This window comes from Somniosus microcephalus, chromosome 16 (assembly GCF_052327205.1).
Source record: "Somniosus microcephalus isolate GS21.2 chromosome 16, FLI_Smic_1.0, whole genome shotgun sequence".
NCBI classification, from domain to species: Eukaryota; Metazoa; Chordata; class Chondrichthyes; order Squaliformes; family Somniosidae; genus Somniosus; species Somniosus microcephalus.
In genome coordinates, this window is record NC_141002.1 from 61,285,056 (window position 1) to 61,311,378 (window position 26,323).

The following is a 26,323-nucleotide window of genomic DNA, read 5'->3' on the forward strand; positions in this document are numbered from 1 at the left end:
AACAGCAATTTTAGGTCAACCTGATGTTTTTGTAGTACAGGCAAAAAGCTAATTCTTTGTATTTTGGTTGCTTTAGAATGCAGCTGAAGGCAAATAATTAATTATAATAAAGTATATAGAAAAGCTTTGGGGACACCATAATTACAGTCTAGCAAACAATACATCATGCTTTCAACCTATACCTAAAATGGGCAGGAAAGGGATGCTTGTCCAATAATTATTCATTTAAAAGAATTCTTAAGCATGCACAAATGATGATTACTATTATTGTTAACTTAGGTAGTTTGAATTGGAAACTAATGATTAACTCAAAGTGACACGAATGTTGAATCCTATTAGAAATAGAAATTCACAAAATTTGTGGCTGAGAAAACTCACTTTTTAGGTGAAATAGTAACATTTTTTTATTTTCAATTTGGGAATTTCCCAAATTTTATGAATCTTCATTATATTAAATGAATACTCGCTGCCTTTTATTGATATTTTGGATGAGATGAAGGCAATAACAGTTGTGAATTCAAAAAATAAATGTTTGGATTGTAAATATTTCCCATGGACATACACTTTGCTAATGGACAAGTGCTTTAGTACAACTGTAATGTTTTTTTTACCGGTAACCATTTGCTTCTTTGTAGTCCCTTTGGCTTTTGAATGGTATCAACAGGCTGTCACCAAAGAGTGCTAGAAAAATGGAAATGACTTCATCTGCGTCATAGTTGCACTGTCTTAGGGCTGCAGTCACTTCTCGGTGATCAGTTAGGCTTGGAAGGCTTTGCTAAAGTGAGAATGATAATACAATCATTAGAATTAACTAAGAGGGCTCATCTTTTTTCACATGTTGGAACATATCATCTTTTAATAATTTAAAAAGCCATAATACATATATCATTTTATACTGCATTGTAAGTAAATTATTGGCTGCTAGTATGAAAGCTAATGTGATTGCTGCTGAATTCCAAACACATTATTACAATATAACTGTAAGATATGGCAAATATCACAATGCTAAAAGCTGATAGCACCATGACGACAGAGTACATGCAGCTATCACAAGGTAGCCTGAGTGTGGTCTAATAATAAAACTTAGCAATTATAAGAGCTTTTACAAATGCGCAATCTGGCATGGAGTGTTGCGTGCTTGGGAATTTAGGTGTGAAAATCAATGGCCCTGGAGGATTTTATCTCCATTAACATTATTAAAACAGAAAATCCTGCATTTATACTAGGTGCTTCACAGAGAAAGCCATTGTGGGAGAGTTAGGAGAGGTGATGAGCATTATTCATTTTAAGCTAATAATTTTAGTGTCGGGGATACTTTGGTGAAGCCTCAACCATGACAGTAAGTGTTCTGTCATACTTTATAACATTATTGGTGAACAATATATTAATAAGGCACTGCTGTGCCAATACATTAATTAAAGCGTAGGATTTCTAATTTTCACTATTCATAGTGAAATTATAAACAGGTTCTTTATACAAATGTTTATATTTCACTATAGATAATGAACAGAGGAAATCTACCCCAAATGGGTTTTTATGATATGTCTGAACCATGTAAATTACCCTAATCTGGTTTACTGCAGCAGCACAAATTTAAATTTTGAAAGCAGCATATTATAGAATTTATTTTACCCACTGTTTTTACCAGTTCCTTATTGTTTGACTGCCCGCCCCACCTGCCAACACACACATACATTAGGTGTTTTCTACAAAGTTAGATAGCTTTGTTGCTGTTCCAAGTTCCAAGTCATTTATATGTTTTGGCTATGAATATGTATGACTCTGACACAATGACATGTTAAAACTTTATTTATGGAATAGAACACAAAAGATGAAAATATAGGCGTGGTTTTCCCCTTATGTAATTTGTACAAATGCAAACCTAACTTATGTACTGTTTGGTGATATATTCATATAGTGTTCCGAGGATAGGAATATAGGGACATCAGAAAGTACATTTCTGGAAAAAAACCATCTGGCCAGTCCCAAAAACCAATATCTTTCAACCACCGCTCCCTGAAAACCTGAAAGTTTCCTTTTTTTTTCTTCTGCCACTCACTACACTGTTGCTTCCAGTGAGCTATCCACCAACACCCCCAGGTCCTTCTCCTGTAGCCGTCAGCCATTTAGCTTATAGTCATTGAAACTTATAAAATTCTAACAGGACTAGACAGACTATATGCAGGAAGGATGTTCCCGATGGTCGGGGAGTCCAGAACCAGGGGTCACAGTCTAAGAATAAGGGGTAAGCCATTTAGGACAGAGATGAGGAGGAATTTCTTCACCCAGAGAGTGGTGAACCTGTGGAATTCTCTGCCAAAGAAGGCAGTTGAGGCCAATTCATTAAATATATTCAAGAAGGAGTTAGATATATTTCTTAAGGCTAAAGGGATCAAAGGATATGGGGAGAAAGCAGGGACAGGGTACTGAATTTGGATGATCAGCCATGATCGCATTGAATGGCGGAGCAGGCTCGAGGGGCCGAATGGCCTACTCCTGCTCCTATCTTCTATGTTTCTATTCCCTTTGTTTTTCCCTTCCCTTGTCTCAATACATTATATTTTTCCACATTAAATGCTTTATGCCACTCATCAGCCCTTGTTCCCAATCTATCCAACTTTCTTTGTATTGGTTTGCCTGTTCCCTATTGTTTGACTGCCCGCCCCACCTGCCAACACACACATACATTAGGTGTTTTCTACAAAGTTAGATAGCTTTGTTGCTGTTCCCAGTTCCAAATCATTTATATTCACTGTAAACAGCAATGGCTCCAATACTGATCCCTGCCACCCATGCCATGTGATGCAACTTCATTCACAACTATCATTTGTTTTCTCTGGCTTAGCCAATTTTTAATCTAACCTGCCTCTGATTCAATGCCTTCTTGCCTTGTGGACTAATTGCTTGTGTGGTACAGTTTCAAAAGTTTTGCTGAATCTAAATATATACTCGTAGAAATTTAGTTCCATCATGTCATCAAAGAACTACAGGTTTTTTCTAGGCAAGACTTCCCTCCCATACGTACAAGCTGACTCTCTCTCTCTCTCTCTCTCTTTCTCTCTTTCTCTTGCCGTACTATACATCTAAGTGTCTCATGAGTACATACAATCAGATGGACACCTACCTTCTACAAGGAATGAGGTTTAAATATATTAAAAAAACACTTGTCTTTGCAGTGTGGTTCCAGCCACCGACAGCAATTCCTCACTGACAGTGGGAAAACTTACTGTGTAGTAGAGAATTGATGGCATATATGCATTATGGACATTTTGTCCCTCTGCTTATGTATGATGCCTTTTAAAAATAAGATTTAGTTGAATATGCTCATTCCTAAAAAAAACTGGATTATGAGAATCACACTGGGTACTACCTATTACATAGTTAAAGTTTAAGCCATTGTGCTATCAATAAATCATATAAGTTGCTCACCTCCACTTGCTCTACACGTCTTCTGATGAAATCCAAATTCATTTCCCACTGCAGTGGTAAGATAAGCCACGCTCCACAATCTGTATCAAAGTATTTACAAACATTTGTTCTCTCCTGTGAGAAATAAAAGAGATTTGTACACCTGAAACTTTCAATTGGATAAGTAGTTTAGTTTCAAGTATTTATTCAGCTTCTGGCCTTTAAAATTTCAATAATATATTAGGATTCATGAAATAAACATAATTTTACTTCAAATATGTATGTCATGACCATTCCTTTTCCTGGAACCCATAGACCTCCAGCACGTTCATCATCCGTGAGATATGATACAGCCAGGTTTGTTTTGTTCTCGGTTGAACTTGTCGGAATCTGCAATAAGATGTTACTGTAAATTACCTAAATTTCAAACGTTATATCTAAATGTTTGAAGCTCAGAGTATATTAATTTTCAAATAAAATAACTAATAAGGAAAACATATTTACACTACGGATAAATTTTCATTAACACTCCTGGAACACGGCTTGTATATTAAGAACACGTCAGGAATTTGGACATGCACCCCCAAATAATTTCCAGCCATTCATTTTTATGGACAGAAAATTGTGGGGGCGTGGTTGGAATGCCTGAATTCTCATGATGTACACAAAACTCTGCACCAGGAACACTTACCCATATATCTGAGACATCCAATCTGGTCTCTATGGCTATATATGGCTCCCAAGTCTTTCCAATTTGGCCTCAGTGGCCAAGCAGCTGAGTCCTATTTGCATTTATACTTTTCCAGTTTGTCCATACAGAGTAGTAGAACTCTGGAATTCTCTTTTACCCCCTCTCTTTCTCCGCAACCCCCACCCCCTCATCACCACTCCTTATTCAAGCCTATACAATCTAGTTTCTGACTCACCCATGATACCAAACCCACAGGGGTCAAAAATCACAAATGACAACCTGTGCTACAGCAATCATGGATCCATTCTCTCCCCATTGATCCCTCTGCCTCCTTCAACATTGTGTTCACCATTTCATCCTCTACCAAATTTCTCTTTTGCATTCACCCCTGAAGCACTGATATCTACTGATTCTACTCTACCTGATCCAACTCATTCATTACATTGCTGCCAACAATTTCTCCTCTGCTCACATGGTTATTTCCAGTCTATCCCAGAGATTCATCCTGGGCCTCCACCTCTGCACTATCTACATACTACCCCTTAGTGACATTATCAAGAATTACAGGGACAGCTTCCACGTGTATTCTGACAAGACGCAGCTCAAGCTTGATGCCTCCTCCACGAATCAAAATGTTGTTGCTACACTCTAAAATTGCCTGTCTGTGATTAAATTCTGAAAGAGTCAAAACATCCTCCAGCTGAAGGTTAGCAAAATTGAAGCTATCCTCTTTGGCTCTCACAAGCACCTCAGTGCCTCTAGCCTTCATTCCATCAACCTCTCCAGCTTCCATCACAAACTGAATCAAGAGCTATAGAATGTTGATATCCTGCTCAACCCCAGGCTAAGCTTCATCTGCATCATCAGCTTTGTGACCAAAACCACTTTTTTCACCTCAACATCATTGCCGAACTCTGTGCCATCTCGCCCTTTCTGGTTGATGCATTTATCATCTCAAAAGCTGACTTTCTAACACTCTCTGAGCTGTCCTCAACTTTTTACAAGCTACAACTCATCCAAACCTCCACAGTCCATATCATCACCCACCCAAAGCCCCACAGTTCCATCACCCTCTTTTCCATGCTTTAATGGCTCCCCTTGATCCAATAGGGAGCTAATGTATTGACCCAGTGTTGATTTGAATATTTGCTTTTAGCTTTCTCCAAGGCCTCATCCCACCCTACATTTGTGATCCCCTTCTGCCGTCCATATCTATACATATGTTCCATTTCCCCTCACCCTCGCTCACTCTGATCCACTTTTGGTAGCTGCTCATTCAGCCAGAACACTTCGACTCTTCAGAATTAAGTTTCCGCTCTTGGACCTGGAAGGGGACATGTGCAGTGCAGTGGCAGTGACTGGAGGTGACCAGCTTCCACAATGTGGTATGTGAGCCAAACAGTGGTGTCCAAGCCAGGCAACACTAGTAATGATATATGTATGTTGCCCATTGTTGCCTCCTATGTGTGAAACTTTACACTTGAATTTCATCTGCCATTGTTTGGCCCATTCACATATTGTGTTTAACTCTTTCTGTAGTTTCAGGATTGATGCCTTCGATGCCACTGCCCCTCTGAGTTTGATATCATTTGAAAATTTTAACAATTTGCATTGAACACCTAATTCCTTACATCAACCAAGGACCTCTGATGAATTTCATCAACTTGTCACAGTTTTTACTTTTACCCAAACACAACCCCATTTTATTATAGTGGGTGAATGCTTCATGTAGGTCTCCAACAAGGTCACTCTCCAGGGAAAATCAGAAGAATTAAATTTTGTTCCGAGTAAATCTTGCGAAACATATTCCCGTTTACATTTTTACATTTCCGTGCTATATTGGCCGAGATTTCCCTCTTTGCTGCAATGGCGGCGGATCAACTGCCCCTTACCTGCGTCCCTAAAACAGATTATCATATTGCTGTTTGTAGGACCTTGTCTGCTGCATTTTCTACATTACAAGTTACACTTCAATAGTACTTAATTGGCTGTAAGATGCTTTGGGATGTCCTGAGGTCGTAAAGGCACTGTATAAATGCAATTCTTTTTAATCTTTTCCCTAACACTTGCTCATTTCCCAGGATCAGAGTAATTAAAATATTTACTATGGGTACTGAGGCCAATTACAGCCAGTGTGCCTGCTTTGAGGAAGCGGGGAGGGAAATTGCTGCAGTGCAGTGTGGCTGACAGTGCAGGCTGAAGAATTTTTTAAAAATTACCGAAAAGTTTAGATTTTTGAAATTGCTGCTTTTGAGTAATGCAGTTAAAAACTCTGATCGTCGTCAAAGTGGTCCTTTAACATTTAAAACCACTATTGCGGCTCGTAGCAACAATGGGCACCAGGAAAACACTGGCATTTCTTGTGCCCAGTGTTGCGAAGTCACAAATAATGGGAAATAGGTTGTTCGACATCATCCCATCTTTTGCATCGTGTTATACTTCACCCACCTATACTTGGGCGAGCGTATTATACTCCAAACTAATCCCAATGTCATTTTGGTCAGAAAATTTCCCATGTGGCATTGGGTGACAGGAAGCCAGTGGTATGACCCCTGATGATTTTCCAGCCCTGCTCATCCAGGCCGTGTAGGTTTACTGGTATCACACAACAGGAAAATCAGCCTTAATGTTTGCACAAAGCAAATTCGGAATATTTGTATTCACTCCTGTGAGGTTTTTCTTGTGTGTTATAGAATGTGGTATGGAGTGTGTATTAAAATAGAAATCACTACATTGAATTATTATTTCAATTTCACTTCACTGAATAATCAGGTCACTTGCTGCAACATTAGTAGTGCAAATTTCATTTAAAAAAATTTGTTATATTAATATTCAAAATTAATATCACTGCAGGAAACATTATGTAGATTTAAAGGGCAATTATAAGGAAAAGGCAATTCTATTATGATTACCAATTGTAGAAAAGAAATATGCTGCCATTGTCATTTGTCATTCTGCTTGTTCACAATTAACAGTTACTTGATATGTAAACATTACAAATATCACATTTTTAATGAAAATATTTTCTTTAATTCCTGTTCCATACCTCATGCAATGTGTTGATAAATTTCCCTTCTTTATACCACTTTTCTGGAAATGGCACAAATCCCTATTAATAGAGACAAAGGCAATTTTTCAGGTCCAGAAATATAAAATTAGTGATTTTTATGAATATAAAAAGATATATGCAGCTTAAGTCTGTAACTGAATAAATAAGTAGCACTATGGTGCCATACTTTTACCCGTGTGAATGGGTATATTACCTGTGTGTGCATGTCTGTGTGTGCAAATCATGAATGTACCCGTGGGCAAACCATTTGTGAATCACACGATCACTGACCTTCCCTTTTGTTCTTTCATCCCCTCCCCCTTTTCCCAGCCCCCAACTTGCTTTAAAATCTATTCCCTTTCCTGCTTGTTTCCAGTTCTGACGAAGGGTCATCGACCTGAAACATTAACTCTGTTTCTCTCTCCACGGATGCTGCCCTGGCCTGCTGAGTTTTTCCAGCGTTTTCTGTTGTTATTTCGGATTTCCAGCATCCGCAGTACTTTGCTATCCCATTTGTGAATGTTCTGTTCCCAGTTTGCATCGTCACTGTTAACAGGATATTATGGATTATCCAAGTGTGAGTGTGATGGGGCACTGTGGGCAAATTGTATGCTTTTAGAAGATTCACCTTTACCCACTCCAGAACACACAGGAATTCTTAGAATTATGGTAACACAGAATTGAAAGACTCCTTCCTATGTTTGCCCTGTATCTCAGGAATTATTACATTATTTCTAAAATAGATTTTTTTAATAAACAAGGAATAGGCATGTGCTGTTTGCTTGTTCTTTGCAACCAATCCTTCCATGAGCATGGCGGTGAGCTGACGGAAGTGTGGTATGTGCTTATTACTAACGTGTCTGAATATTCTGTTTCTCAGATGTCGTACTCATCCCGGGCAATACATTATTTTTTCAACACATCTACATAATGAGGGGAATGAATATTTACATGCATATGCCATGATTTATATACCCGCATACACAGTGACAAAAATCCAGACCTGAGCCTTAGAATAGATTTGAACCTAATTCCCACCTTTGTTTCATCCAAGTAAAGCTTGATGTTGTTCTGTGTGATGCAAGTGTAAAGAGTACCATCATTGTGAAGAAAATTCTCAAAAGTCAAAGTCAATCCATCTGCTTCTGTGTTGTTTCTTTCAGAAGAATGGACCTTCAACAGAATCAAAAACAAAAACAATCACTGAATGTGAATCAGACACAATTCATAGTCATGTTATAAATAATTTCCAAGTAATATTTTAGAATCATAACCAATGTCTGCCAAAATGAAATGCATTTCTTTCTTGAAACAAGCTAAGGCGACACACTGCAAAAATTATAGCATATTCTAAGTAAGGCTCCTGGGGTCCAAAAAAGAAGTAAATGCATGCTTTTCACTGTGATGTTTTTCAGTTTAATTAACAAAATTACTAAGGAAATTACAACGTAAGGCTTTCAACTGTGCACTTCAAGCAAATGCAATTTCATAAGCAGTAATGACAAAGTAGCAATCAATCCTAATGCATCTCCAATATTAATTCTTTCCTGATTCTAAAGCAGCCATTGGAGCCATTTTAATGGTATAAATGCTGAAACATCCATTAATTCTGCTGTGGAGTGAGCAATTTTTGTAGCTGAATGATAAGTGAGGAAATTCTGACATTCCGATGAGGCCCTGCATAGACTTATAACACTTGGTGTGGAGAAATGTAAATGGACTTTTGATGAGGCAGGACTGCCCATATTATTCAAAGGAAGCCCCGAGTACATCACTGAAAAAAAAATCAACGCAGTCTCAATCTCTCAGAGCACTCGGATATACTGCAAAGCAGCAACACAAGACATATTAGTAGTTATTAATGTGATAAAAAAATGCTGCAGTGAGAGAAATATAAGCAAGAACACTACAAGTAATATATTAGAAGTGAAAAGAACAGGATTATCCAAAATACATAATCTATGCATGACGGGAAAGGTGCCAAAATACAGTGGCCTAGATTTCCCTCGGAATAACTGCCCATTTTGGAGTGGATTTGGGATGATAAATGGAGTAAAATGTGCTTTTAAAGGCACTGGTTCAAATCCCCAACAAAAATCCACACTTGAATTATCTTCCCATTAAAAAGAACCAGTCCCCTTAAGGTCCCGCCAGGAGCCCAATCCACCTCATGTAAACATGGTCAAAGGGACACAGTTAACTCCTCCAACCCATTTGCCTCAACTTCCGCCCCAAATAATTAGCACCATTATAGAAGTGGTGGTAGAAGCTGCAGGAAGCTATCCCTGATGACACATCAAGGTGGCCATTTTGTGTGACTAATGGCTGGTGTTACTTTGCCTCCATATTGTTCTCTTTGAAAGTTCAATCAGGACTTTTGATGTTGGTTTCACTCAGTTCTGCTCAATGTATTGTTTTGCCCTGGGGACACAGATTTCCCGATGGAGGAGAAGTAATGTTGTTCCTGCAGGATTTAAAAGCCTGCAACAGCTTTAAAGTGGCAGCAGCTTCCTGAAGGGACAGCAGGTAAGTGGTGTGTTTTATCCTCCAGCTTTTGTCAGAATGTTCAACTGCAGTGATTTCTTACGAAAGGCTTCCTTTTTTAATTTCTCTAGACTTCATTATGGCTTCAACTTCACACACTAATGGCTCACAAGGAAGGCCTCAGACAAGTGGTGGCAGAAGAAGGCAAGCCCAGAATTTTTCAGATACCGACCTATAGATCCTCCTGGATGAGAATCACCAGAGGAGAGATTGACTGTTGGACTCTCAGTCACCAGTGTCTTGTGGAAGAAGGTGGCAGTGCCGCTGTGCCACTTCTCTCGCTGTCAGGACAGTGGAACAATGCCACAAGAAGTTAATGATTTGACAACAACTGCTAAGGTAAGAGAACTACCACCTTTCCCTTTTTACTTTGGCAATGTGGAATCCCTCCACTAATCACCCTCTCTTAAATCCTCGACTGCAGCTTGGAAAGTACCTGTAGCTTACAAGTCAAGAGCTGTGCTGAATTTCACAGACAGTACTATTCTGTTACTTGATCGGAACTGTAAATCGTCATGTCGAAGGTGTCTAGGTCATCCAGGGCTTTCATAGTGAAACAAAGTTACCAAATGCAGATCTCCTCATTCAGTCCCTTACAAGATCTGTGGGGCCTACATACTTATTCTGGGAGGGGAGGTGGGGTTAATAGTGGCTTGACCTAATCCTTCTTTGATGCTGCCTCACTCTCCTTTCATCCCTTCTGTTTACCTCCTCCTCCATCAAGATAGCAAATAGGGGAATCTCCATGAGGAAATCTATCCTGCTGGGTGGTATCTCTTACTGTGGGTGGGGGGGTTGAAAATGTGCTGGTGACCTGAGAGACCCTCACTCTGGCAGTTTAATGCAGCTCAGAAGCTACCCAAAGCAAAAAAAAAAAGCCAAAATATGCCGGCATGGGAAATAGCAAAACAAATTCAGACAGTAAACCCCTTTAAATGGGTCACTTCCACTGAACAGATCTGCTCATAAGACTTTATTTATTTGCATGTATAATTTCACGAATGGAAATTATATCTAATGGGGTGTAGATGATGGGAATTCTGGTTCCTCATGCATGTGTGTCATTTGTAGGAAATACTGCACCCTGCCCCTGCAGACCCCCCCCCCCAATACACCTCGCCCCAACCAGACCAGAAATTTCAGCAGGCAAAAATAGGTTTAAAATTGGTGGAAACAGGTTCATCCAAAAATTGGACCCTCAAAATCAATGTTGATGATCAGCCACTACTTGTCCAAGTGTTCAAAAGTTGTGCTAGATTGTAAAAACAATGAAAGAGACAAAATTGATAAATTTTTCTGCTTAACCTGCAGCAATATAAGGGTTTTCTCAGTGAAATCTATGTGGAAAAGAAGGTCTTTCAACTTAATTAGAAAGAAGAAAGACTTGCATTTATATAGCGCCTTTCACGACCACCAGACGTCTCAAAGCGCTTTACAGCCAATGAAGTACTTTTGGAGTGTAGTCACTGTTGTAATGTGGCGAACGTGGCAGCCAATTTGCGCACAGCAAGCTCCCACAAACAGCAATGTGATAATGACCAGATAATCTGTTTTTGTTATGTTGATTGAGTGATAAATATTGGTCAGGACACCAGGGATAACTCCCCTGCTCTTCTTTGAAATAGTGCCATGGGATCTTTTATGTCCACCTGAGAGAGTAGACGGGACCTCGGTTTAATGTCTCATCTGAAAGACGGCACCTCCGACAGTGTAGCACACCCTCAGCACTGCACTGGAGTGTCAGCCTAGATTTATGTGCTTAAGTTCCTGGAGTGGGATTTGAACCCATAATTTTCTGACTCAGAGGCGAGTGTGCTACCCACTGAGCCACAGCTGACACAATTAGGGCAATTCTAAATCCTGAAGTAGGTCTCTAAGTTCTGCTATAGCAATGCAACTCACATACTATCAGTCCTTTGATCTGTGAGATTTGTGCCAATTAGTATTAAATTCGGAGCTGCTTTTTTTTATGGACTCGTGCATTTGAACTCAGGTTGAGTATGATGAATCCATTGAATGAGCCTTAAGCACCAACAGAAAGAGTATTTATTTTCTGTAGCACACAAGCATGGAGTGCAGATGTTAAAGCAAAGTCCTTCAATGTTAGTTATATTGCCCTCTGATATCCAGTCCCTTGTCCCCCGTATGTCAATATAGTAAAATGCAATTATGTTGGTCTCTGAGGTGGTGTCATAATATAATGTATTAATGAATCTGCAGTTTTGCGTCAGAACTTCCTAATATTCTCTCTCTCAGGATTTCACTGAAGCTGATCTAGGGACTGGCAAATGGACTGGATTTATTGAGGTGTCACGAAGCAATGTAACTCAAACTGTGGCAGGGAACGAGCCTGCGAAGCAGTGTTAAAATCTTAAAAATCAGTAACCAAGGAGGAATTAAGGATTCTTTTAATTTTTCTATTCAAAACTTGTTTATTTGTCAAAGACATTTTCACTGATGTTAATACAACATGTAGCAACTTTTAAAATAATTGTAAGGTTATTAGAGTTATTTACAGTTTTCCATCAATTTTCATGCACCTTGAGTTTGACCAATTGCACTGAAGTTTGAGCATACTGGTATTTTACAATTTTTAACATCACGGAAGTACCCACAGAACCCAATAAATAGGTCCTGTTGAATAAGATTGAACTACAGGTTCCTTGAAGCCATGCAATTTTATGTTGCAGCAATCTGACGTTAACTGCATCACCTGACATCTGATTGCAGTCTGCATACACAAACAAGTACTCACTAAAAGGTTAATACAAAAACAAAATACTGCAGATGCTGGAAATCTGAAATAAAAACAGAAAATGCTGGAAATACTCAACAGGTCAGGCAGCATCTGTGGAGAGAGAAACAAAGTCAACGTTTCAGGTCGATGACCTTCCGAAAGGTCCTCGACCTGAAACGTTAACTCTGTTTCTCTCTCCACAGATGCTGCCTGACCTGTTGAGCATTTCCAACATTTTCTGTTTTTATCTCACTAAAAGGTTAGTGTTTTAAGATGTGAAAGTACTACTACTTGCTGAAATTTTCAATTCTATGCAGAAATTGATTTGTACAGAGAACTGTTGAATGGCAAAACTATTTAATTTGCATTTGATCCATAATAATTGTTAAATATGTTGTGGATAATTGTTGAATTCCAAAAATATACAACTTGTGGTTGGTCCATCACAATTCATGAGTGACTAGTCAGGTTTCTTTAATGTTTTTAGTATGCAACCATTCCCTATTATTGCTCACCACAGTGAATTGTAGAGAGCAATTGTGGACAGTTTTTTCCCAAATGGAGTAGTTGAGGCGAATAGCAGAGATGCATTTAAGGGTAAGCTAGATAAACCCATGAGGGAGAAAGGAATAGAAGGTTATGTTGATAGGGTTAGATGAAGAGGGGTGGGAGGAGGCTCGTGTGGAGCATAAACACCAGCATGGACCTGTTGGGCGGAATGGTCTGTGTTTGTAATTCTATTTAAATTTTTCATTTTACTTACATTTACAGATGTCTCTGCTGTACTCTGAGCACATTGGTACGACCGCTCGATTTCTTGCTCCTCATCCTCTTCCACATTGTCATGCCCTTGGCTTACTTCAGGGCTGTGCTGATCTTCATTGAGCTGTTCACATGTTTGGATGCTGTTGTTCATGTCAGTCCCCATACTGTTATTCACCACTACTGTTCCACTGTGCCGATTCTCACTGGAGCAGTATGGTGATGCCAAGTTCTCGATAGCTACAAGCATATCCTGTGGCTTATTTACCTGAGGTTTTGTTGCTCCACTCCCCATGGTCATTCACTTTTCAAATAGAGATTTAGTTTCCATAAATATAGTCTACTTGTGTAATGCTTCAGCCACTCTGCAAAAGATATTGATACAGAATCACTTGCAGTTTCATTTTAAGGAATTTAGAAAAACACAATCCTTTGAAAGATTTTTTCACCTTTCAAAACCTATACCTTTTCTGACCTAACCCTGGAAAACAATTCAAAAAATATTTCCATATGTACACTCCAAAAAAGCACAATGTTGTGAGAGCATTAGCCTCCTGATATTACTTCTAAAAAATCATTAATTAAAGGATTCATTCATTTAATTTCTACTATTCGTTTGGGATACCGTCCTGGAGCACAAGTAGTGTGAAACACAAAAAGTTAACATGCAGGTACAGCAAGTAATCAGGAAAGTAAATGGAATGTTGGCCTTTATTGCAAGGGGGTTGGAGTATAAAATTAGGGAAGTCCTGCTACAACTGTACAAGGTATTGGTGAGACCACACTTGGAGTACTGCGTACAGTTTTGGTCTCCTTATTTAAGGAGGGATATACTTGCATTGGAGGCAGTTCAGAGAAGGTTCACGAGGTTGATTCCTGAGATGAAGGGGTTGACTTATAAAGAAAGGTTGAGCAGGTTGGGCAAATACTCATTGGAGTTTAGAAGAATGAAACATATAAGATACTGAGGAAGCTCGACAAGATAGATGCAGAGAAGATGTTTCCCCTCATGGCGGAATCTAGAACTTGGGGGCATAGTTTCAGAATAAGGGGTCGCCCATTTAAAACTGAGATGAGGAGGAATTTCTTCTCTGAGGGTCATAAATCTATGGAATTCTCTGCCCCAGAGAGCTGTGGAGGCTGGGTCATTCAATTCAATTCAATTCAATTTTATTTGTCATATATGCAGCAGACGTGTGTACTGCACAATGAAATGTTGATTTTTATGAGTCCTCCCAACATTGGAATAAATATGGCATAACAATGATAAAAATACTAATAGAAATACTAATAGAAAGACAGTAATAATAATAAAACAACAGTAATAAATAATAATAAATTAATCGTTCATGAGTCTTATGGCCTGGGGGTAGAAGCTGTTTCGAAACCTGTTGGCACGAGACCGTATGCTTCGGTACCTCTTACCGGACGGGAGCAGGGCGAAGAGGTTGTGGCTGGGGTGACTCGCGTCTTTAATGATTCTCAGGGCCTTCCCCCGGCACCTCTCGGGGTAGATATCCTGCACAGCAGGTAGTTTATTTCCTATAGTGTGTTGTGCAGCTTTCACTACCATCTGTAGAGCCTTGCGGTCTGTGGCAGTGCAGTTGCCATACCAGGTAGTGATGCAGCCGGACAGGATACTCTCGATGGTGCACCGGTAGAAGTTGGTGAGAATCTGAGGGTCCATTCCAAATTTCTTCAGTCTCCTGAGGAAGAACAGGCGTTGGCATGCCTTCTTTGTTACGATGTCGATGTGATGGGACCATGTTAAGTCCTCCGTAATGAATACACCCAGGAATTTGAAGCTGCTGACCCTCTCCACCTCAGCCCCTTCGATGCAGATTGGGGTGTGTCCCTCCCCCTGCCGCTTCCTGTAATCCACGATCATCTCCTTTGTTTTGCTGATGTTGAGGGCTTTGTTTTGCTGATGTTGAGGGAGAGGTTGTTGTACTTGCACCATTCTCCTAGGGCTCTTACCTCCTCCCTGTAGCCTGTCTCGTCGCCATCTGTGATCAGGCCTACAACGGTAGTGTCATCAGCAAACTTGATGATGGAGTTGAAGTTGTGCGTGGCCACGCAGTCGTGAGTAAACAGGGAGTACAGAAGGGGGCTGAGCACACAACCCTGGGGAGCTCCCGTGTTCAGGATCAGTGTGGAGGAGGTGTTTCTGCCTATTTTCACCACCCGGGGTCTTCCCGTCAGGAAGTCCAGGATCCAGTTGCATAGGGAGGTGTTAAGTCCTAGCTCACTGAGCTTGTTGACAAGCTTGGAGGGGATAATGGTATTGAATGCTGAACTATAATCAATGAAAAACATTGTCACATAGGTGTTCCTCTTATCCAGGTGTGATAAGGCAGTGTGCAGTACAGTGGCGATGGCATCATCCCTAGATCTGTTTGGGCGGTAGGCAAATTGGAGTGGGTCCAGTGTGTCAGGTAGTAACGAGTTGATGTGGGTTTTGACCAGCCTCTCAAAGCACTTCATGATGACAGAAGTGAGTGCTATGGGGCGGTCGTCGTTTAAACAGGTTACTTTTGTTTTTTTGGGGACTGGAATAACCGATGTCATCTTGAAGCGGGTGGGGACTACAGACTGGTACAGTGAACGGTTGAATATATCCGTAAACACGGCTGCCAGCTGGTCAGCGCATGCTCTAAGGACACGCCCAGGGATTCCATCTGGACCGGGTGCTTTGTGGGTGTTCACTCTCTTAAAGGTCTTGCTCACGTCAGCCATGGAGATTGAGAAGACCCGGTCGTCCTGAGCCGCGGGTGCCCTTGTAACAGGCCAGTTGTTGTTGGCCTCAAACCGGGCGTAAAAAGTGTTAAGCTCATCCGGGAGAGAGGCATTGCTGGGCATGACACAGTTGGGTTTCCCTTTGTAGTCTGTAAAAGATTGTAGTCCACTCCACATCCTTCGTGAGTCTGAGCTATGATAGTGTGACTCCACTTTGTCTGTGTATTGTCTTTTTGCATTTTTGATGGTTTTTCTGAGGTCGTACCTTGATTTCTTGTACTCATCCATGTCCCCAGAGTTGAATGCGATGGACCGTGCTTTTAGCATCGCACGGATATTGCCATTTACCCATGGTTTCTGGTTGGGAAATGTTCGTACAGCAATCCTCGGAACAACGTCGTCTATGCACTTGTTTATGAAACTAATGACTGAATCTGTATATGTGTTGATGTCATTGTCCGAGGCATTCCGAAACATATCCCAGTCAGTGGAATTAAAACAGTCTTGTAACATAGCGTCTGATTGATCCGACCAGCGTTGTAGAGATCTCATCACAGGCTTTTCCTGTTTCAGTTTCTGCCTATCGGTGGGTGGAGCAGGATGGAGTCGTGATCTGATTTGCCGAAGGGAGGGCGGGGGAGGGCCTTGTATCCATCCCGGAATGGAGTGTAAACGTGATCTAGTGTGTTCTTGGCTCGCGTTGGGCAGGTGATATGCTGATGGTATTTAGGCAGTACTTTCTTCAGATTGGCTTTGTTGAAATCGCCAGCCACGATGAATGCAGCCTCTGGATGGGAAGTTTCAAGCCTGCTAATGATCCCATACAGCTCGTTTAGTGCCCTATTTGTGTCGGCCTGTGGTGGAATAAACACCGCTGTAATGATCACGGATGAGAACTCTCTCGGGAGGTAGAAGGGTCGGCATTTGATCATCAGGTGTTCAAGATCGGGTGAACAAGAAGATGTAAGTAGTTCCACGTCGGAACACCAAGAATTGTTGATCATAAAGCATACTCCACCCCCTCTATTTTTCCCCGAGTCCTTTGTTCGGTCTAGCCGGTGAATGTTGAATCCCTCTGGTTGAATGGCCAAAGCTGGTGTTGATGGATCAAGCCAAGTCTCAGTAAAAATCAAGACATTGCAGTTCTTAATGTCTCGCTGGAAGGTGAGCCTCCCTCTGAGTTCGTCCAGCTTATTGTCCAGTGACTGCACATTCGCCAGGAGAATACTCGGAAGGGGGGGTGGTGTTCACGTCGCCTCAGCTTCACTAATGCACCTGCTCGTCTGCGCCGTCGTCGCTTCCTGATCACAGGAATGAAGTCAGGTAAGCAGGTGGGAGGGTAGATGGTAGTAGCAGCAGAATCCCAGTTCAAAAAATCGCGGGTAGGTCCTATATCTCCGGACGATCTTATCCAGAAGTGATTGACGGTCGTAGCGGATAAGTGAAGAAACAGTACTTACAAAATTGTTTAATAATAACAAAATAATAAATAAAGTGAAAAGTTGTGGACGAGCTCGTAAAACAGCGGCTACCCTCATAAGCCATACAGGTCGGTTAAACAGTAGAATATTTTTTTTTAAAAACAACTAAACTACTAATACTAAAACTAGAATGCTAAATACTAAACGGTAGAATACTAAAAAAACTAACAGTATTAAAATATTAAAATACAACATTAAATACATTGGCCCAGTAATTCCGGGCATAATGCGTGAGTAAGGACGGGGTACTCACGCGTGTGCCCAGAGGAATTGCCGGTTTTCAGCATGCACAGCGCATGCGCTGAAAACCGGCATTTCCTGTCCTCTGACCCAAGGGGTTAAGAGGCAGGGCGCGCGCGACTGCACAGGCAGCGCGTGCGCAGTGAAATTCCTTTTTTTTTTCCAGAGTTGCGCGCGTGTAAAGGGCTCCAGTCTTTACGTGTGGAAAAACCAGGCGTAAGTATTTAGTTTTTCAGGTAAGTGGGCTTTTAGTACAATGTAGAAATTTTTTTCCCACAGGTTTGTTATTTTTAAAGAATTTACAGTAAGGTAAGTTTAGTTTTAGACCCTATATTTTTAAAATTTATTTTTTTCAAAAAATGGATTAATTGTTTAAAACATTTTTAAAAACTTATTTATAGTTAATATAATCAGTGGGATGTTTTTTAAAATTTTATTTAAAGTTAAAGTAGTGTTTTGGCAGCCCATACTTTTCATGAGTTTGACAGCTCTTACTGTCAAACTCATGAATGAATTTTCCCCTCCCCTGATTGGCTGCACAGTGCTCACCTGATCCCAGCCGGCACATCGCACTAACTACGCCGCTGGATCAGGTAAGCACAGCGCGCCGACATCTGAACCGGGCCAGTGACAGGAAATGCGAGCAGGCCCGGGCTTCAGATGTCGGCGCGCAGGGTGAGTGCAGATCGGGGGCTTGCACGCGCGGCAAGCTCCCGATCCTAATTTCTGGGCCAATAAATACAACATTAAAATACCAGTTGGGGAGCTCATAAAACAGCAGCCATACAGGTCGGTTAAACAGTAGAATATTTTTTAAAAAAAAACTAAATTACTAATACTAAAACTAGAGTGCTAAATACTAAACAGTAGAATACTAAAAACTAACAGTACAATATATTAAAATACAATATTAAATACATTAAATACAAATAAATAAATTAAATACAACATTAAAATACCAGTTGGGGAGGAGCTCGTAAAACAGCAGCCATACAGGTCTGCGCTGAATATATTTATGGGGGAGATAGATTTTTGAACAATAAGGTTGTGATGGGTTATGGAGAACGGGCAGGGAAATGGAACTGAGCCCAAGATCAGATCAGCCATGATCTCATTAAATGGCGGCGCAGGCTCGAGGGGCCAAATGGCCTACTCCTGCTTCTATTTCTTATGTTCTTATGTGCCTTAAATGAGGTTCATACACTTGCCTATATATCTAACCATTATGGATATTAGTTTCCAAACTTTGTGTTATTCAAATTCTGTACCTGCCCGGAAAGTCATTTGATATTTACCATCTTTACCATTTAAACAATTTGAAAAAAACTTAGCCATTACCCGTTACGAGCAGTCATGCTGATATTTGTAACGTGTAGTTTTAAATCATACAGATTTACAATGCGAGAAGTGCAACTTCAGTGCCTTGAAAATCCATGTCAAATCGCAAATATAACGCTGTGTGACTTCAAGTGAATGTCATTGAGATTTAATTTATATATAAAGAAAATTGATCAGATTGGAACCGTTATTTATTATACATATATATCATTAGAAATGTGGCCCATCACTTTACACCCAAATACACCCAAATACAAAAATTCATTGCACACAACGCCCCCAAATTCACGACACGTAAAATAAAGCGCTTTTGAACCACATTACTCAAATTTCAAATTGTGTAATTCCATTTTCCATCCTTAGAATATTAACCTTACCTTTCCAAAACGCCGGGTTTCATGCGAAAATGTCTTTTTCGTTCACCATCTATCAGATTGTGCTGGAGTGGCGGAACTACACTGAGAACACGAGTCTTGCAGCATGAGTTATTCAGAGAGACGTTAACGTGGTTTTATTTCGCTGTTGCCGATTGTTTTTCGCCTTCCTCAGTCTGTCATTCTGACCGTTGGGATTGGAGCGGCCGGTTGCCTTGGAGCTTCGGGTAAACAAGCTCTGCTGGGATAGAAGGCAGGGCGAACAGAGAGCAAACGGGCAACAGGAGAGCAGTCCGTGAGCTACGGGCACAGGGAGGGAGGGACAGTCCAGAACAAACAAGTCACAACATGGATAGTCAATACGCTTCAGACGGTACAATAAATAGCCATCGCTGAGATCGAGGGAATAACAATTGATAGCAAACGGGCAAGCTGCCAGTAGAAACATAGAAGATAGGAGCAGGAGTAGGCCATTCGGCCCTTCGAGCCTGCTCCGCCATTCAACGAGATCATGGCTGATCATCCAAACCCTAGCACCCGGTCCCTACACCGACAGCCATCCCACCCAAGCTCTATCCCCGTAACCCCATGTATTTAATCCCCCCTAACACTAAGGGCCAATTTTTTTTATCATGGCCAATCAACCTAACCCGCACATCTTTGGACTGTGGGAGGAAACCGGAGCACCCGGAGAAAACCCACGCAAACACGGGGAGAATGTGCAAACTCCACACAGTCACCCGAGGCCGGATTTGAACCCGGGTCCCTGGCGCTGTGTAAGGATAGTCATATTATTTTGTGTGGCTGCAAAGCAGTTACGGTTGTGAATCAATGCAAACAGCTGCAGTATAACTTGGGTGGTGGATCCTGATCAGCTGCCCAAATGCATGAAAGCCACATAGTGCAAGAGCATGTCTCACATTACTTTGAGTTCACACCAGCTGCAGTATAACTCCAGTGTGAATCTACATTTTAAAAGTGGCCAGGGAGTCCATTGAAACATTTGTTTGGCATATTTTTTGATATGAGGACAAAGTGGATACTCCTGCCCACTCTGCTAAGTGGGAAAAGTTATCTGCTAGGGGAGTGACCTTTCTACATGTGTTAAAGCACAGACCTCCGCTGTCACTGCACCTTGCTTTGTAAGCTTCAGTCTCTGCAGAAACATAGAGGATAGGAGCAGAAGTAGGCCATTCGGCCCCTCGAGCCTGCTCCGCCATTCAATGCGATCATGGCTGATCATCCAAATTCAGTACCCTGTCCCTGCTTTCTCCCCATATCCCTTGATCCCCTTAGCCTTAAGAAATATATCTAACTCCTTCTTGAATATATTTAATGAATTGGCCTCAACTGTCTTCTGTGGTAGAGAATTCCACAGGTTCACCACTCTGTGGGTGAAGAAATTCCTCCTCATCTCAGTCCTAAATGGCTTACCCCTTATCCTTGGACTGTGACCCCTGGTTGTGGACTCCCTGCCATCGGGAACAGCCTTCCTGCATCTAGTCTGGCTAGTCCTGTTAGAATTTTATAAGTTTCAATGAGATCCCCACTCATTCTTCTAAACTCTAGCGAATATAAGCCTAATCGACCCAATCTCTCCTCATACGTCATTCCTGCCATCCCAGGTATCAGTGTGGTGAATCTTCACTGCACTCCCTCCATGGCAAGAACATCCTTCCTCAGATAAGGTGACCAAAACTGCACACAATACTCAAGGTGTGGTCTCACCAAGGCCCTGTACAACTGCATCAAGACATCCTTGCTCCTGTACGCGAATCCTCTCGCTATGAAGGCCAGCATACCATTTGCCTTCTTAACCACCTGCTGCACCTGCATGCTTACCTTCAGCGACTGGTGCACAAGGACACCCAGGTCTCATTGCACTTCCCCTTCTCCCAATCTATTGCCATTCAGATAATAATCTGCCTTCCTGCTTTTGCCACCAAAGTGGATAACCTTGCATTTATCCACATTATACTGCATCTGCCCAATCGCGCAACCTGTCCAAATCGTACTGGAGTTTCTCTGCATCCTCCTCACAGCACACGCACCCACCCAGCTTTGTGTCGTCTGCAAACTTGCAGATATTACATCTAGTTCCCTTGTCTAGGTCATTAATATATATTGTGAATAACTGGGGTCCTAGCACCGATCCCTGTGGTACCCCACTAGTCACTGCCTGCCACTCAGAAAAAGACCCGTTTATTCCAACTCTTTGCTTCCTGTCTGCCAACCAGTTTTCTATCCAAGTCAGTACCTTACCCCCAATCCCATGTGCTTTAACTTTGCATGCTAGACTCTTATGCGGGACCTTATCGAAAGCCTTCTGAAAGTCCAAATACACCACATCCACTGGTTCTCCCTTATCTATTCTACCAGTTACATCCTCAAAAAATTCCAGCAGATTAGTCAAGCATGATTTACCTTTTGTAAATCCATGTTGACTTTGTCCGATCCGGTCACTGTTTTCCAAGTGCTCTGCTATTACATCTTTTATAATGGACTCTAGCATTTTCCCCACTACTGATGTCAGGCTTACCGGTCTATAATTCCCTGTTTTTTCTCTACCACCTTTTTTAAATAGTGGGGTTACATTAGCTACCCTCCAATCTATGGGAACTGTTCCAGAGTCTATAGAATTTTGGAAGATGACCAGCAATGCATCTACTATTTCTAGGGCCACTTCCTTAAGTACCCTAAGATGTAGATTATCAGGCCCTGGGGATTTATCGGCCTTCAATCCCATCAATTTCTCTAACACCATTTCTCTACAAATACTGATTTCATTCAGTTCCTCCCTCTCATTAGACCCTATGTTCCCCGACATCTCTGGGAGGTTATTTGTGTCCTCCTTTGTGAGGACAGAACCAAAATATGTATTTAATTGGTCTGCCATGTCTTTGTTCCCCATTATAAATTCCCTTGATTCTGACTGCAAGGGACCTACGCTTGACTTTACCAATCTTTTTCTGTTCACATATCTATAGAAGCTTTTACAGTCAGTTTTTATGTTCCTTGCAAGCTTCGTCTCATACTCTATTTTCCCCCTCTTAATTAATCCCTTTGTCCTCCTTTGCTGAATCCTAAACTGCTCCCAATCCTCAGGTTTGCTGCTTTTTCTGGCCAATTTATATGTCTTCTCCTTGGATCTTATGCTATCCCTAATTTCCCTTGTTAGCCAATGTTGAGTCACCTTTTTTGTTTTATTTTTATGCCAAACAGGAATGAACAAATTCTGTAGTTCATCCATGCGATCTTTAAATGTTTGCCATTGCCTATTCACCGTCAACCCTTTAAGTAACATTCCCCAATCCATCCTACCCAACTCACGCCTCAGACCATTGTAGTTTCCTTTATTTACACCCTTGATTTCTCTGACTTCCACTTTTGCTTTTCTCCTTCCTGTCTTTTGCTTCTATCCTTGCTTCCCTTTCCTCTGTCTCCCTGCACATGTTCCCAACCCCCTGCCATTTTAGTTTAAACCCTCCTCAACAGCACTAGCAAACACTCCCCCTAGGACATGTTTTATAAGTATATTAAGGGCAAGAGGATAACCAGGGAAAGGGTAGGGCCCATTAGGGACCAAAGTGGCAATCTGTGTGTAGAACCAGATGATGTAGGCGGGGTTTTAAATGAATTTTTTGCATCTGTGTTCACTGTGGAGAAAGACGATGCAGACATAGAAATCGGGCAAGGGGATTGTGACATACTTGAACATATTAGCATCGAGAGGGAGGAGGTGCTAGCGGTTTTAGCAGGCCAAAAAGTGGATAAATCCCCAGGCCCGGACAAGATGTATCCCAGGCTGCTGTGGGAGGCAAAGGAGGAGATTGCAGGGGCTCTGACACAATTTTTCAGAACCCCTCTGGCCACAGGGGATGTACCAGAGGACTGGAGAACAGCTAATGTAGTACCATTATACAAGAAGGGTAGCAGGGATAAACCAGGGAATTACAGGCCAGTGAGCCTAACATCTGTGGTAGGGAAATTATTGGAAAAAATTCTGAGGGACAAAATTAGTCTCCACTTGGAGAGGCAAGGATTAATCGGGGATAGTCAGCATGGCTTTGTCAAGGGTAAATCATGTCTGACAAATCTGATTGAATTTTTCGAGGGGGTGACTAGGGAGGTGGATGAGGGAAATGCTGTGGATGTGGTTTACATGGACTTCAGTAAAGCTTTTGACAAAGTCCCGCATAGGAGACTGGTCAAGAAGGTAAGAGCCCATGGGATCCAGGGTGCCTTGGCGAGTTGGATCCTAAACTGGCTGAGTGGCAGGAGGCAGAGGGTGATGGTCGAAGGTTGCTTTTGTGACTGGAAGCCTGTGTCCAGTGGGGTACCTCAGGGATCGGTGCTGGGTCCCTTGTTGTTTGTGATCTACATAAATGATTTGGATGAGAATGTAAAAGGGATGATCAGTAAGTTTGCAGATGACACGAAAATTGGTGGGGTGTTAAATTGCAAGGAGGAAAGCCTCAGGCTACAGGACGATATAGACGGGTTGGTCAGATGGGCAGAAAAGTGGCAAATGGAATTTAACCCTGAAAAGTGCGAGGTGATGCATTTTGGACGGACAAATAAGGCAAGGGAATACACAATGAGTGGTAGGACCCTAGGAAGTACAGAGGGTCAGAGGGACCTTGGTGTACATGTACATAGATCCCTGAAGGCAGCGGAGCAGGTAGATAAGGTGGTTAAAAAGGCATATGGGATACTTGCCTTCATTAGCCGAGGCATAGAATATAAGAGCAGGGAGGTTATGATGGAGCTGTACAAAACGCTGGTGAGGCCACAGCTGGAGTACTGTGTGCAGTTCTGGTCGCCTCACTATAGGAAGGATGTGATTGCTTTGGAGAGGGTGCAGAGAAGATTCACCAGGATGTTACCTGGGATGGAGCGCCTCAGCTATGAAGAAAGACTAAACAGGCTGGGGTTGTTTTCCTTGGAGCAAAGAAGGCTGAGGGGGGACCTGATTGAGGTGTACAAAATGATGAGGGGCATAGATAGGGTAGACAAAGAGGAACTTTTCCCCTTAGTAGGGGGGTCAATAACAAGGGGGCATAGATTCAGGGTAAGGGGCAGGAGATTTAGAGGGGATTTGAGGAGGAACTTTTTCACCCAGAGGGTGGTTGGAATGTGGAACTCAATGCCTAAAAGGGTGGTAGAGGCAGGAACCCTCACAACATTCAAGAAGCATTTGGATGAGCACTTGAAATGCCATTGCATACAAGGCTATGGACCAAATGCTGGAAAATGGGATTAGACTGAACAGGGATGGATGGGCGGCGCAGACACGATGGGCCGAAGGGCCTCTTTCTGTGCTGTAAAACTCTATGACTCTATGACATCGGTCCCGGTCCTGCCCAGGTGTAAACTGTCCAGTTGAGGCCCAGCAGGCTGCAGATGCACCAGTCTTCAGGGTGCTTCTGCCCCTTTAACTGTTTGGCTGCCTCTTCTGGTGCTGCAGTTGTCGTCTTTGCAGCTGACAATGCCTCTTGGCAGCAGGAATCCTGCTAGGACCCATATCAGGTGACCCCTGACCCAGGAAACTAGTCATTGTACTTACTAGCAACGTAACACCTTCATTGTTTTTTTTTAACTTTTGATTAGATATTGGCCTCTCTTTTCTTCTATGTTTGTATCTTCATCGTTTCCCTCTGTCAGGACAGGTTGAAATATCTCAGCAATATAATTGCAAGCAACAATGTTATTGAATTCCTGCAATTGGTCAGCAGTTTCTCCTTTCTGGTGAATCTGGAGGTGAGCTTTCCTCCATTGGATTGGATAGCTCTAACTAACAGGGCTACAGTCATTATCAAACTCAATATTAGTGTAATGTCCTGGAGATGGCTGAGCAAGTTCTGTAGAGTTATTCAAGGCAGAATGAGATCCTAAAGGGAATGTTATATTAATCGTTGATCTCCCATGGCATTGCACACAAGGAGTCAAGACTAAGTTGAGTCTTTAGAGGATGTAAAATAATTGGGCTGAGATAGGACTACAAAGATAGGAAGCAGGAATAGGGCAGAGGGGGAAGGCACAGCAGGGTGGAGCAGGAGAGGGAAAGTAGAGTGGAGCAGGGCAGGGTAGAGGCCGGTGGGCGGGAAAGAGGATGGTGGAGCAGAGTTAGAGGATGGGCGAGGAAGAGAAATAGGATGTCAGAGCAGGGTTGGAGGCTAAAGAAAACAGCTGCGTTGTTGGAACTAATGACAAGGGGGAAGGGGAGGGAAGAGAAAGTGGGAAGGAGATTGGATAGGAAATAGGTGAGCAGGAAAAGTGTGGAGGGCATGGGACATGGAGGAGATTAGGGAGAGGATGGAGATGGGGAAGAGCATGGGGGAAGGAAGAGGATGGGAAGGGAGAAGAAATCGGGAGGGGGAAGGTGCTCGGGGAGGAGGAGAAATCAATGGAAGAGGAGAGTGAGCAAAGGAGGTTAGGGGAGAGAGAGGTAAGAAGATAGACAGACAATTTGGAGGGCAGGAGCAAGAGGATAGGCAGTGATGTCAGGGAAAGGGTGAAGAGGACGGGCAGAGGGGTCAGGGAATAAAGTGGTAAGAGGATAAGCAAAGAGCTTGGAGAAGACGGGAAAGAGGATAGGCAGAGGGGTCGGGGAAATGGAGAAGAGGACGGGACGGGGAGGGGGGTAAAGGACAATGCAGTCGAAAATAAAATGAGACTGAGTAAAATCAATTAAATGAAGATGGATAACGCATGAATTTAGAGCAGCCTTACACAGAATGGGAAGAAACGACACCAAATAAATATATTGAATTAAATAAAATGGAGAGAAAGTTAACAAAATTAATTGAATAAAGATATGCGGGTAATAAATTGAAAGCAACCTTGCACATCAGAAACATTAAATAAATATGTTCTAGGCCTCAAGTAACAATATGATTTAATGATCAGGGCTTTACTCGGCAAAATTAATTAAATAAAATTTGGGCTCTTTTGGGAAAAATT

The 26,323-nt window shown here is 41.9% G+C and overlaps 1 protein-coding gene across 1 annotated transcript in view; it reads right to left on the bottom strand.

Moving 5' to 3' along the window:
• The window catches only part of LOC147106222 (uncharacterized), a 42,433-nt gene extending 22,885 nt beyond the window's left edge, over positions 1-19,548 (bottom strand). Inside the window, exons 1-7 of the mRNA XM_086009133.1 lie at positions 19,364-19,548; positions 13,193-13,556; positions 8,187-8,321; positions 7,146-7,208; positions 3,679-3,798; positions 3,430-3,543; positions 612-775 (exon numbers count right to left, since the gene is read on the bottom strand). Of these exons, the coding sequence (XP_085865259.1) occupies positions 612-775; positions 3,430-3,543; positions 3,679-3,798; positions 7,146-7,208; positions 8,187-8,321; positions 13,193-13,492 (896 nt within the window). The 5' untranslated portion in view covers positions 13,493-13,556; positions 19,364-19,548. The remainder of the gene's footprint in view (positions 1-611; positions 776-3,429; positions 3,544-3,678; positions 3,799-7,145; positions 7,209-8,186; positions 8,322-13,192; positions 13,557-19,363) is intronic.
• Positions 19,549-26,323: the final 6,775 nt, after the last annotated feature.